Below are 13,047 nucleotides of genomic sequence, written 5' to 3' on the forward strand. Positions count from 1 at the left end.
CTGCCCAGCTGGAGCCAGCCAGGCCATCACGTGCCACAGAGGACCAGGTCAGGCCAGGCCCTGCAGCTGTGCTGCCCCAGGAGTTCACAACCCACACCCAGAGCATTGTGCTGGCAGCACAGTGGGCTGAGACCAAGGGGAAGGGAGAAGGGGGGGGGGGGAGGGACTACCCTCCCAGGCCAGGCAGGAGAGTCCCATGGGCTGGATGTGGCCCACCCCTCTGCCTTAGACCCTGCCCTAAAGAAATCACAATATTAAAAAATTTAGCCAAACACACCCCTGGTGAAGTAGTATTCCCATTTCACAGTGGGGAAACTGAGGTACAGAGCACCAGTAACTTACCACCAGACCACTCTTCCTCACTGGTATCTGCATTAGAATCATCTTAATTGCCTGGGTGTATTATTTACTCCTTTCAAAAGTATCAAGAACCAACCCAGATTTCTGTACTGATATCCACTACTGTCAATCCTGGGGTAGAGGATCTGTTTAGTTTTCATTTTCACTCTGCAGTTTGCTTCAACAGGCAAACAAAAGCTTTTTGAACCATAACTGAGCTAGATTATTTAGTGATTTGGAATAAGCTACAATAGAGCAACCAGAAGCTTTCAAGTACTTTTATTCCAGATGTAGGAGGGTTTAGATCTTGTTGAAAGCAGCTACATCCATTGATTGTACATAATCTTCAAAGGCTGTTATTCTCTCTTCCAACATATCTGTACCAACTTTATCGTCTTCAACTACACACTGAATTTGAAGCTTCTTGATACCATAGCCAACTGGAACCAGCTTGGCTGTCAAGGAAAGAAATATGGTGATTAAGAGTCAATTAACCAAATACCCTAATTCACCAGAGCATCACTTTAAGCACCAATTACACAACGTGAATTAGACCAGTTCAAAATACTGAATTGCATAAAACACCTGGAAACAAACAGCATACTCCATATGCACACCACCTATCAACCCCTTGGCCATTAAAAGCACAGACTCAAATGCAGGTTACTTTTGCTTATGCTACTTATGGACAGTATTTTCCCATTTCAAATCTACTTTTACAAGGGAGATGTGTTTGCTGTTGACAGAGGACCTTCAGTCCACAAGGAGGCAGAACTGGGTGAAAACAGGAAGCTGACCAGGAAATATACCCACTCCTCTCCACCATTCAGAAGGTCCATCCCACAACTCAGCATGAACAATTTTGAGGTCTCTACAAGGCAGGCCAGAGATTTATTTTACAATTAAAGTTAAAGTCTCCAGCAATTACTGCTGTATTATGTTTACCAAGGCAGACAATACAGAGTAGCACTGCAATCCACAACTTATTAACTTCTCAAATCAAATCTACATTTTGGAAAAGTGATCAGATGTTTATTTTTAAGACAACAGCGATCTATATAAAGGCTACCATGGATCCATACGATACTATATAATATCTATTATTTCTACATACCATGAAGTTATGTCTTGAAGTACATCTCTGCATGCAGCATGGTTTTTTTTCCCCCAAACACACATACTGTTGTACTACTATCCCCTTGCTCTCACATTCTTGTTTCTCTCCTACTTACAAGATCCCCAGACTAAGCCATCTGCCTGAATGCTTCGGACACACTCCTCCAATTTGGCCATGTCTGTCTCATCATCCCAGGGTTTCACATCCAGTAAAATGGATGATTTGGCAATAAGGGTTGGTTCTAAAAAAAGCAAGAAAATTGTGAGGGAGAAAAGAGAAAGCAACATGATGAAAGAATAAATTAAAATTAAGATATCCTGGATATTTCCCAGGCTATAAGGCATTTCATAAAAGCCGTTTGCAAACCTATACAAAATGCAGCAGGAAAAGAACAGTCAAAACAGATGAATAATACTTTAATGTATGAATCTGTCAATGTAGAAGGCTTTAGTTTTTACAGTCTTATGTGGAAAATTTCTTGTATAAAGATTTGTTTGTCATAACTTTTATAAGATGTCCAGTAAATTCATATAATGTTAAAAGACATGTACTTCCAACCTGTTATACGAAGTCATCTAGTCATCAAGCCAAGCTTACTCAGAAATTTGCATAAAATCTAAAGTTGCATCTTGTCTGTTACATAGAAAGTCCTTTTCAGCTGACCTGAAAAGGAGCATGATACAATGTAACTGTTTATTTCCCACAGATGGAATACTGCAACTGCTACATGTCAGAACAGTTCCAGACCAGTAACTGTGGAATCCTATATTTAAATGATTAGGTTGCAATATTAAAATAAAAGGTTGATTTTTAATCTTCCTTCCTACAATTATGTTATCTTGATAGTATCTAAAGTAGATGAGTGTCCAGCCATTAATAGAAAGCCTAAACTTTACATTTGTATCTTTAGAAGCAAATCCCAAACTCAAGTCAACTCATTATTGACACAGCAGTTTCAATGTATGACTAAAGTGTGCTTGTGATAAAAGTGCTCTACCACAACACAGTGAGAAACTGTATTATTTCAAATGTACTTGATCGAAGTAAATCATAACTACTCCAGCTAATAATTGGGGGGAGTGGTAGAGAAAGTGAGGGGGGAGGAAGAAAAGGGATTTTCCTGTCCTCCTTTCCACTGCAAATCAATCAAGTGCATAGAACAGGCTATTAAAAAAAGCTTCCAGACATACTTTTGGACTTCTTAGATTCATATTGAGCAAGACGCTCTTCTCTCAGTCTCTTTGACTCTTCACTTTCCTGAAAGAGAAACAACAGACTCACAACAAGGCAAAGACGGACATTCTTTACCCACTATTAATAAAAGTGGGCTGGCTTTTAGTCAGGTAAAAACAAATCATCACAAGATCAGCCGAAAGATGGTGATTTGATTTTATTCATCATGTAACCAGTCGGTTAAAAATAGGCACTTCATGCAAACTTGCTAGAAGTTTACAAAGCTCCTACCATCTTTATGTGACAAAAGTTGAGCATAGCTTGCAATACACAATAGTGGAGTCTGTTCATGTCATTTAAGCATTTTTTCTAATACTCAAACAGAATAGGAAAAAAATTTAACTTAAATGTGATCTTTAAGTTGTTGCTTTAATAAGCCAGTTAAAAGTTTACTAGAATTTTGTAGGAAGGTTCTTTTGTTGTTTGTCACCTAAAAATGTTTCTGCATCCTTAGAACAAAAACATTACTAGCATGAGAATGGAATGAAAAGAACTGCTCAAATGCATGAATGATATTAAGAACTTGGCAGACTATAGGTAAAATTTTCATGAGCATCTATGAGACAGATTTCCAAGTGCCTAAGTCATTTAGGTGACTGAAAATTTTACTCTATATTCTGCCTTGCACATGGACATTCCTGTTGATCCAATAGACATATATAAAGTAGAAAGCATTTTTCAAGTTTAAACCATGTAAAAATAAGTTACTCTGAAGTTCCTCACAGATCAGGTCAGGTCAACAGCTTAGAAGACTTTCCCCCTCATTCCTATGCAAATTTCCATAAGTAAAATGCTTTCTCGTAGATTAATTTTTATTACTGCTCTGGTAAAGTTCATGCTTATTACAGAAACATGTTCTTCACTACCCCATTAGTTATTTATCTCCTCACAGGTTCTTTCCTGTTTATCACGCAAAGTCAGATGTGTTTCAAGGCTGTGATAATAAATTTCTGGTGTATTTCAAATTATGATCGTTTAAAAACAAATAAAAATTCACAAATCTATTTAAAAACTCAGTACCTCCTCCTCATCAGATCCAAAGAGATCAATGTCATCATCATCTTTGCTATCTGTGGTTGCACCTGTGGAATCTTCAACATCAGCAGGACCATATTTCCCCAAAGCCTTCTTTACTCCTGGCAAACTAAAGAAATGGCAAAATATTGATTTAAAACAAATATACTCCTAATTTCAGATACTAATATTTTTAAGATCAGTGAACCTACAGTACCAACTACTTGTGGTAGCAATGAAGTACACTAGTTTCAAAAGTGAAACACCAGAACAATCCCAAAAGTGCACTCACAGCTCAGCATGATAGTTAAACTGACAATTATTATGGTGAATCCCATGTGCCTAGGCAGCTAAATGGCCTATTTTTGTTCTTGCTAGCAGCATTTCCTACAATATGCCACTTAACAGCGGCCAACCAAAATGAAGCACTTCTCTGAAATTTTGTCAGTGGGTGCTTTGGTAAGTTTCGCTTTTCTTTTCAATATGTAGAGATGTTACACAACAGATCAGAGAAAGATTAGTGATTTAAAATTATGATAATTAACAATATACTGTGTTTCATTAAGTAAATTTTCCTACTTTCCACCTAAATGTTTCCCTGAAAACCTTTGCTTTTGGTGGAGGATTAACAGCCACTCAGTACGCACGGTGATGAATAAAGCTAGCTTTGTCAGAGGGTAATTAATACTGTGATTTTGCTGTTTTAGTGAGTGCTTAAGCTATGGAGCGGTTTGAGAATTGTTTTTTCTAATATCTAACATATAACATAAACTTCCTTATGGTTATTTCAGAAGAACCAAAAGAACTTCTTGGGGACTAAGTACTGTACTTCGAATCCCAGACACATCAAATAGCTCCATCTAGTGCTTGAAAATATATAAACTTCAAACTACAGTTTTCCACAGACTCCTCATTAAGGTACAGTACCTTATTTTCTTTACCTTTAATTATTTCTCTCTTTGTGTTTTCATTTTTCTATGGTGGCTACCAAAGCCATAATAGCATGGTCTGTTATTTTAAGCTTTTATTTCTATTTGTGACTATTTTCATTTTTATTAGAGTGCTATTTCTTATGAACTGCAGTGACAGAATATTAGCCTTAGTGATTACACTCTTCTATATTCACTTTTGCTTTGATTTTGGTTAGACTGGCACTAGTTAGATTTAGTTACCATATCAGAATTTTTAGTGAGCTTTGTGAAGTAAGTTTACAACTTCAGCCTAGTTCCAAGTAGAGAAACCATCACAAGTGGTATAAATCCATGGTAGCATCAAAAAAGCCAAAGGTCAGGAGACTGAACCACTCAACTCTACAGGAGGCTCCCCCCAGAACAGGGTTGAGGCATAATGGTGAGGCAGTGTGAAGGTGCATACACTGACACTGCCTATATGCTGTACCTTTTCTAGAGAGGACTTCAGTCTCCATGGCTGTCAATACGGCAACTTTCATGAGCACTAAATCCACTAAAAGAGAAAAGAATACATTTGCTTTCACATTTTCCTCTCATTTTCAGGTCTCTTTGTGGGTCACTATTTAATTTGGTTTATGCTTTCAGGATGATCGTCTGAATGAAAGGTCTCCCAATATACAGGTGATCATTTTGTTTATTAGTATTCCTACCTCAAACTACACTTTGGGCAAAAAAAGAAGCTGGTGTACACGTACAAGTTTCAAATTTAAATCTACAGGAGCTTGATTGTATAGGGAATTTGTATTGGGGTATGGTTCAAATCTATCCCTGGTGGTATTAACTTTAAATTACTATTCTGATAATCTACATGAGGTCAGTGTCATTCTAACTCCTAGAACTCAGGGTCTACATCGACAGTTCTCAACCTATTTACCATTGTGGGATACATATGTAGCTCTCACCATATTATGTGGGCCACAGCTGTGTGCTGATGGGGCCACAAGCAGCCAGTGGAACCACGGTCTACATAAAAGCATCACCACAAATGGTGCCTTGTTAAAGTTTAAGCAGCCTCCCAACGACTGAGAGGGCATGAAGACAGAATTAGCTTCCTGACATTTAGATCAGAACAGAGGTGCATTATTAGCAAGACAGTGTGGAAGGTTCACACTCCTGCCTGCACTGTACCAGTTCTATGGATAAATAAAGAGCTCCCTTGTTCAGAGCTATCAGGCATACACTTTTCAAAAGCAAAGAGGCTCAAACAAACTTTAAGACAAAAAGCTAGATAAACTGCTGGCTACAATCCCAATGAAAACACAATAGACTTTGTTCAAAAAAACTGAATGGAAACTGCAAAGCTTATGATGCTTAACCACTCGCCTATAAATTGGCGTCTGGTGCATTAGGTTCGCATACCTTGCTTTTTGCTTTTCATATGACTTAATGTGGTTGTACCAGCGGAGAGCGTGGAACAAGTCAGCAGGAGGCGGCGTAGACACTGCTTCAAAAACTGCAATGTCAGCCTGAGAGGGCCCATACCTACAGAAAAGAACACATTCAAATAGGAAAACGAATTGCTTTTTGTAACGTACCAGTTATAACAGAAGTCGTGTGAGAAATCACTTACACTTAACAAGTCACCTGGATACGTCTTCTCTACAGAAGACACTCATGGCTGCTCACAGGTTAGCCGTGCTCAAATGAGAATGGCCACACTGCGTAACACTCAAGCTCCTAGAGCCACAGTACCCCTGTACCGGTGCCTGGCCCCCAGCAGGCCGGGTCGGCTACAGTTAACAACAACACCACACTAGAGTTAGGGCTTGTGGCTGGGGTTGGAGACAATACTCGAGTCAATGTCACAGCGAAGACCAGCTTTCCCTGCAGCAAGATCCTAAGGAAATACACCCACTGCAGCGGTTCCCACTCATCTCGCAACCCCCCAGCCCCTGCAGCTGCGCAGGCGGGAAACCGAGAGAGCAGCACCGCAGCCCGGTACCGGCCAGGCGACTCTGGGGTTATTACCCTGGTACTTCCCTCTCTGGGGAGGCAACGGACTCAACGGCCGTTTGGGGGTGGGGCAGGCCCGCAGCTGAGCCGCGGCACCAGGCACGTGCGGGCCAGCGGCCAGTAACGCCCCACACGCAGGCAGGCTCGAGACACCCTGAGCCGCAGCAGTGCCCAGGGCTTAGCGGGGGAGGGGCCGTTCGTTCGCCTGCCCGGCAACGGTCGAGCGCGCGGCACCCGCACCGCCGAGGGTCGCGCTCCGCTGCCCCCCGCCGCTCACCCCTCGATGTAGCTCTTGTCGGCCAGGAAGTCGTTGAGGAGCCGGAGACCGGCAGCGGATCTGAGGTCCCCGAAGCCCATGATGGTAACGGTAGTGCAGCACACACACAAACCTAGCCGCTCTAGCACCCACCGCAGAAAGGGCGAACTGGTCTTCGCGCCGGGTTTATATAGAGTGCGTGTATCCCTCCGCCACACCGCCATTGCTGTCCTGAGATTATCCCTCCGCAGGGAAGGAAATAACCCCCCGCCCCCTCCCACACCATCTGGTACAGGGCTCGGCGCGGGTTGGAAATGAAAACAGAAGGACGGAATGTAGTGAACGGCTAATAATGAGGATGTTCCGGGAGGTTCCGCCACGGCTAATTTGCCGAGGCCGCTAGTGACGGAAATTGCCGAAGATGTCCCCGAAAAGTGACGGACGTTTCCGAGGCCCCTAGAGACGGAAATTGCCGAAGGTGCCCCCGGAGAGTGACGGAAGTTGACAAGGTCACTAGTGACGGAATTGGCCGAAGGTGTCTCCGGGGAGTGACGGAAGTTGCCGACTCCGAGGCCGCTAGTGGCGGAAATTGCCGAGACGGCCGCCATATTAGCTGGGTGAGAGATCGCAGGAGCGTTGTTCTGGTTCAGAAGAACAAATCGGTGCAGCGGGTGCTGCTGCTGGTCCCCCAGTACAAGAAGGTAACGGGGGGTTGTCCCTGCCTGGGGCGAGGCCTGCGCTGAGGAGGGGTTAGTCGTTCCCTGAGGGGGGGATGATTTCACCCTGTCCCGTGGATGCCCTTCACGGGCTCCGGCTCCCTCAGTACCGGTGCCGGCTGAGGTTTGGGGGCCTGACCTTGTCTGTGCTGGCGCTGAACAGGTGAGCCGGCCTGTTAGGCCTCGCCCTGGGGTTCATGGTGTTACATAAGCCAGCCCCAGACTCTTCCCCGCCTGCTGCATGGGGTCGGGCAGCGCTGGTGTGAGCAGGTCCCCCAGGGGGAGCCTGGGGCTGGGGGGCAGCGCCGCTGTGACGGCTCTGAGAGCCTCGGGATCCCAGAGAGGTGCTCGAGTGACACATAAGGCCAGGGTCTCTAGCGGGGTCCTGGCCGGCCGGAGCAGAGCCCAGGTCTCTTCCTGAGAGCAGCGTCTGATCCCTAGAACTTGTGCATTCGCAGAGCTGGTCCGTGTCACTCGTTGTCATTGCTGTGGGGCTGTGTTTATTCCCCAGCCGCACCCGGGGTCCTTACTGCGGTATCGTGCTGTTGTATGTAGTTGGGCGTGAGACCGCGAAAGTGGCACTGGCTGGACAAGAGTTTTGGACAATAACTGTGTGTGTGTCCCTTTAAAAAACCCACGAATGACAGGGTTCTGCCCCAGGTAGTTTACAGTCTAAAGCTGCAATCCTGCAAAGATTTACACTCATTCTTAACTTTACACTTATGAATAATCTTGTTGAGGTTACATAGATGAGCATTTACAGGATCAGAGTGTATAGTAGACATAACTCAGCAAGGAATGTCAGTAAACAAAAGAAGAGGTGGAGGAGATTTTGTATGGTAAGGCGAAGGTTACAATCGTGAAAGATCAAGAGATGCCTTTTTTGTGAGGTCTTATTACAAAGTATTGATTTAATTTTAAGAAAGGTTTCTCAATGACCAAACTGAGTGAAAAGCCAAAAGTAAATAGCATAAATGAAGAAAAGTAGATCTTGTTTTACAGTTACAATTAAACAAAGATTTAACAATTGCCAGTTGTCATGGTTAATAGCACAAGAAAAAATATTAGAATGTTATTTTAGATTATAGTTAATAGTGCTCCTTTAACCTTGTGGCTCAAGAATATGGGGATTCAGGATGAAAGATTCTCATTCTCAGGCCACATCTACACTACAAAGTTAAGTCAATTTTATTTAAGTTGACGTCAAGCCTCTGATTTAAGCAAGTCCATCTTCTGTGTCCTCACTATGCTCATTGTGTTGGTGGAGTGCATCCTGACTAGCAGGGCTTGAATCAACACACGAAGTGCTGCACTGTTAATAGCTATCCCACAGTGTAAGTAGCTGAGTGGAATTTCGTGTTGGGCTTTCAATGCCTTATGGGATCAAAACATTTGTGCCGGTGGTTATGGGAACATGATGTTAGTCTCCCTTACCTCACTCCTTCCCTGAAATGAACGGCAAACAAACCAAGCCTTTTCATGCCTTTTTTTCATAAACCTGGGTTACCTGTGCAGATGCCATAGCATGGACCCTGTTCAGCTATACACTGTTGTTTGTGAGCATTACAAACACCTCATGGCTTATCCTGCAGTGTTTACACAGCTGATACAGGAGCCGCTGCACAGAATACTGTGATGCCATGCAAGCAACAGTCATGGATCACCTTGACACGGTTGAGTGTCTCTTTTGGGCCAGGGAAACGAGCACTGCCTGGTGGAACCACAGCGTTATGCAGCTATGGGATGATGAGCAGTGGCTGCAGAACTTTTGAATGTGTAAGGCGACTCTCCAGGAACTGTGTGAAGAGCTTTCCTTAGCCCTGAAGTCAGCAATACTAAAATGAGAGCTGCTCTGACAGTGAAGAAGCAGGTGGTGATTGCTCTGTGGAAGCTTGCAGCGCCAGACTGCTACTGGTCAGTGGTGAATCAATTTGGAGTAGGTAAATCTACCGTGGGATCTGTTGTGATCCAAGTTTGCAGGGCAATCAACAGACTTCCGCTAAGAAGGGTAATGACTGTGGGCAACATGCAGGACACTTGTGGCGATGGGGTTCCCTAACTGCGGTGAGCCTATAGATGAAACACACATCCCTAACTTGGCACCACACCGCCTTGCCAAAGAGTAGATAACCTGAAAGGGGTACTTCTCAATGGTGTTGCCAGCACTGGTGGATCACGGGCCATTTCACCAACATCAACATGGGATGGTCAGGAAAGGTGCATGATGCATGCATCTTTAGGAACACAGGTCTGTTCATAAAGCTGCAAGCAGAGACTTTCTGTCCAGACTCCAGAATAACCTCTGGTGACGTTGAAATGCCAGTCGTGATCCTGGGATACCAAGCCTACCTCTTGCTCCCATGGTTCATGAAGCCATACACAGGCAGCCTGGACAGCAGTAAGGACATGCTCAACCATAGGCTGAGCAAGTGCAGAATGGTGGTAAAATGTGCCTTTGGATGTTTAAAAGGCCGCTGGTATTGTTTGCTTACTATATTAGACCTCAGTGAAAGCAGTATCCCCACTGTTATTGCTGCCTGCTCTGTGCTTCATAATGTCTATGAAACAAAAGAAGAAAAGTTTCCTGTAGGGTGGAAGAAGATTGCTCGGCAGCCAATTTTGAGCAGCCAGACACCAGGGCAATAAAAAGAGCACATTGAGGGGCTTTGTGTCTCTGTGAGTCTTTGAAAGCCAGTTTCAGAAATGATTCACAGTAATGTGACACTTTTCTGTGTTGTTCCTTACCAAGCTGTCCCCTTCATTGCATTTTCTCCCCTGTAAACTCCACCCCCACTAACTACAGTGTGCTGAATGAATTAAAGAGCCTTTTCTCCTCAATCCCTTAAATTTTATTGTGCACAAAAACACACATAGCAAAGAAAAGTAAGATAACCTGGGGCAAAAGAGCTGATAACACTGGTGTGTGGGGGGGGGGGGGAGGAACAAGGACAGATTACTTACATTTGCACTGCAGTAACAATCCAAGGAGTGGGAATGGGCACCTTCTGATCCTTCTACCCTCCCCTGGTGTTGAGCACAAGGGATACTGAAACCTCCCCCCCAGCGCCTCATAGGACGTTTGGGGGAGAAGGATGTGGAACTTGGCCAGGATGGCAGCAGGTTCAACATAGGCTGCAGAGGGACTCTAGCATCCAGCTGCCTTTCTTGAACCTCAACCAGATGCCTCAACATGTCTGATTGCTCCCTCATAATCCACACCATCTCGTCCTGCATCTCACGCTCATGTTCCTCGCATGCTCTCCTGTCCTCCTTGTCCACTTGCAGATTGTTGGACAGTGTAATCCTCCATGTTCTTTGAGCTCCATCTTGTCACTCTTGGAGGCACATATTAACTCACTGATCATGTCCTCCTGAGTCGTCTTTTTCCGCCTTCTAATCCGGGAAAGTCTTTATCCCAGTGTGGAGGATGCACTGATGGACAACGTTTCCTCTGCAAAGAATGTAAAGCAAGAGGGTAGCATTGACAGTGCATACATTGTTTGTGGTGCAAGGTTAATTCTTTTTATTAAAAAACACCCCTCAGTGCATTTCTCTGCAAGCCACAACATAATCACAACCACTGGCTATTACAAGAGTCAGTTTGCTGCTCCAGCGATGGGTGAGTAAGGCCATGAAACATGGGTGAGAGGTCTTGTGCTGCAGCTTTTGTGAAGACATCCTTGGGATCACAATTTGGAACTTGAGAAAAGCTCCCTTTCCCCTAGCAACCTGATGGTGCTTGAGGACAGGCACCAGTGTAAAGTCTCCCAAATAGTTTGGTTTGTGTTTTTTTACAAAAGCAGCACTGGGTTGGGGAGGAAGGGAGACAAACAAGAACACCCCCCTGCCCCCAAAATGCTAGTTGCAATACATGGTGATCCCTTCCAACCACAACCATGGCATACTTGGGAAAGCATGGTTGTGTGACCCAGATTTCACTGAACGGGTGGATTACTTTTTGAATTGTTTAAGGGCTTGCATTTAAAACTTACCCCATTTCTTCTACATGACCACATGCGATATCACTCTCCTGAGGATAACAGAGGCAGAAAGGGAGTAGATGATGCATCTGGGTACAGACCTGGTCCTTATGCTACAATGCTGTGTGCCATAATGATGCCAGAAGAGTTAATACTGAAGTGGGGCAGGAAAGTGCCCTACCATGGTAAACAAAACAAGGCGAACCTTCCCAGAAACTTTCTACAAAAAATTGCAGAGTACCTCCATGAAAGCTTCCTAGAGATCTCCATGGAGGATTCTAGGGCCATCCCCGTGCACGTAAACAGTCTCTTTCAGAGAGCACCACCTGTGTAGCTGGAGTGGCCACTGATACCTGTGCGCTTCCTTTTTGGTCAGATTAAACATTCAAAATAATAGCATGTAACCCCTATGGTTTGACTGGAAATGTGTACTCACCAAAGGTGCCTTCCTTGGCATCACACACTGCCAGCAATTGCTCCTGTTAAAGGATGGGCTCCAGGGTTAAACCATTCTTGGCTGTCAGGGAGAATGGATCCTCCGCTTGCCTGCCTTGTATTCTCCTCCTCTGCCTCATCAACAATGTTCTCTTCCTTGTTGCTCGAGGTTGCCTGGGGCTCCTGTGAGGTATCCACGGAGAGCGTTTTGGGGTAGTTGTGGTTGCTGCTGAGAATTGCATGCAGCGCCTCATAAAAGCAGCATTTCTCTGGGGCAGAACCAGATCGACTGTTTGCCTCCCTTGTCTTCTGATACGCTTGCTGAAGCTCTTTTATTTTCACTCGGCACTGCCTGTGTGATTTTTTTGGCATAGAAGTCAATGATTCTTCTGGTGTGAACTCCTCCTGTGTACTCCATGCAGGTATTTACACTGAAGAGGAACCTTCTAGCACCTGAAATACTGAATTTCTAGAGTATTAAATAGATTTAAATAATTAGTTCTTAGACTGGTTTCTCTGAGTCCAGTCCAGTCAGTCTAGAACAGCAGGTCCGTTGCCTAATCTCTTGCCCACACTCCTCAAACCAGCAGAGACTGACAGTTTTGTGGCAGCCCAGTAAAACCATGTGGGGAGAGTGAGAGTGTCTTTCTGTGTTTTTGAGTGATCTCCAGCAGATGCTTAGGGCAAAATTTGACAAGCTTCAGAGAGATTTGCACGCAGCCCACCCAGTGGCGTAGCCAGGTGGAAGGAATAGAGGGAACAATAAAAAAAAAAAAAAAGCACCCCCGCTGCAGCACTTTTACTCACCTGGCAGCACTCTGGGTCTGTGGTGGCGGGCCCTTCACTCGTTCCGGGTGTCTTCGGTGGCATTGAAGGTCCTGCTGTCCTTAGGAGCCAAGAAATCTTACCACGTTATAGGTGAAACCATGTTATATCAAACTTGCTTTGATCTGCCGGAGTGCGCAGCCCCCCCCCCGCCCATGCTGCTTTACCCCGTTGTATCCAAATTCGTGTTATATCGGGGTAGAGGTGT

General features: G+C 44.5%; 2 protein-coding genes and 2 non-coding genes across 4 annotated transcripts in view; 1 reads left to right on the forward strand and 3 right to left on the reverse strand.

Annotated features, from left to right (window-relative positions):
• Positions 1 to 602: 602 nt before the first annotated feature.
• Positions 603 to 7,040, reverse strand: EEF1B2 (eukaryotic translation elongation factor 1 beta 2). Its single transcript, XM_032779244.2, has 6 exons — positions 6,905 to 7,040; positions 6,034 to 6,156; positions 3,710 to 3,833; positions 2,647 to 2,713; positions 1,572 to 1,697; positions 603 to 794 (listed from the first exon to the last, which is right to left on the reverse strand). The coding sequence occupies exons 1-6, from the start codon at positions 6,982 to 6,984 to the stop codon at positions 640 to 642; spliced, it is 675 nt and encodes a 224-aa protein (XP_032635135.1). The 5' UTR covers positions 6,985 to 7,040; the 3' UTR covers positions 603 to 639.
• On the reverse strand, positions 2,084 to 2,217 carry LOC116824150 (small nucleolar RNA SNORA41). The gene has a single exon (XR_004373572.1). It is a non-coding gene; the product is annotated as a small nucleolar RNA SNORA41 (small nucleolar RNA).
• LOC116824149 (small nucleolar RNA SNORD51) lies at positions 2,785 to 2,865 on the reverse strand. Its single transcript, XR_004373571.1, has one exon. It is a non-coding gene; the product is annotated as a small nucleolar RNA SNORD51 (small nucleolar RNA).
• Positions 7,041 to 7,466: 426 nt separating the features above from the next.
• NDUFS1 (NADH:ubiquinone oxidoreductase core subunit S1) overlaps positions 7,467 to 13,047 on the forward strand; it is a 30,380-nt gene continuing 24,799 nt past the window's right edge. The window contains exon 1 of the mRNA XM_032779238.2: positions 7,467 to 7,584. The gene's annotated coding sequence lies outside the window, so the exon portion shown is untranslated. The remainder of the gene's footprint in view (positions 7,585 to 13,047) is intronic.

Source organism: Chelonoidis abingdonii, chromosome 10 (assembly GCF_003597395.2).
Source record: "Chelonoidis abingdonii isolate Lonesome George chromosome 10, CheloAbing_2.0, whole genome shotgun sequence".
In the NCBI taxonomy this organism is placed as follows: domain Eukaryota; kingdom Metazoa; phylum Chordata; order Testudines; family Testudinidae; genus Chelonoidis; species Chelonoidis abingdonii.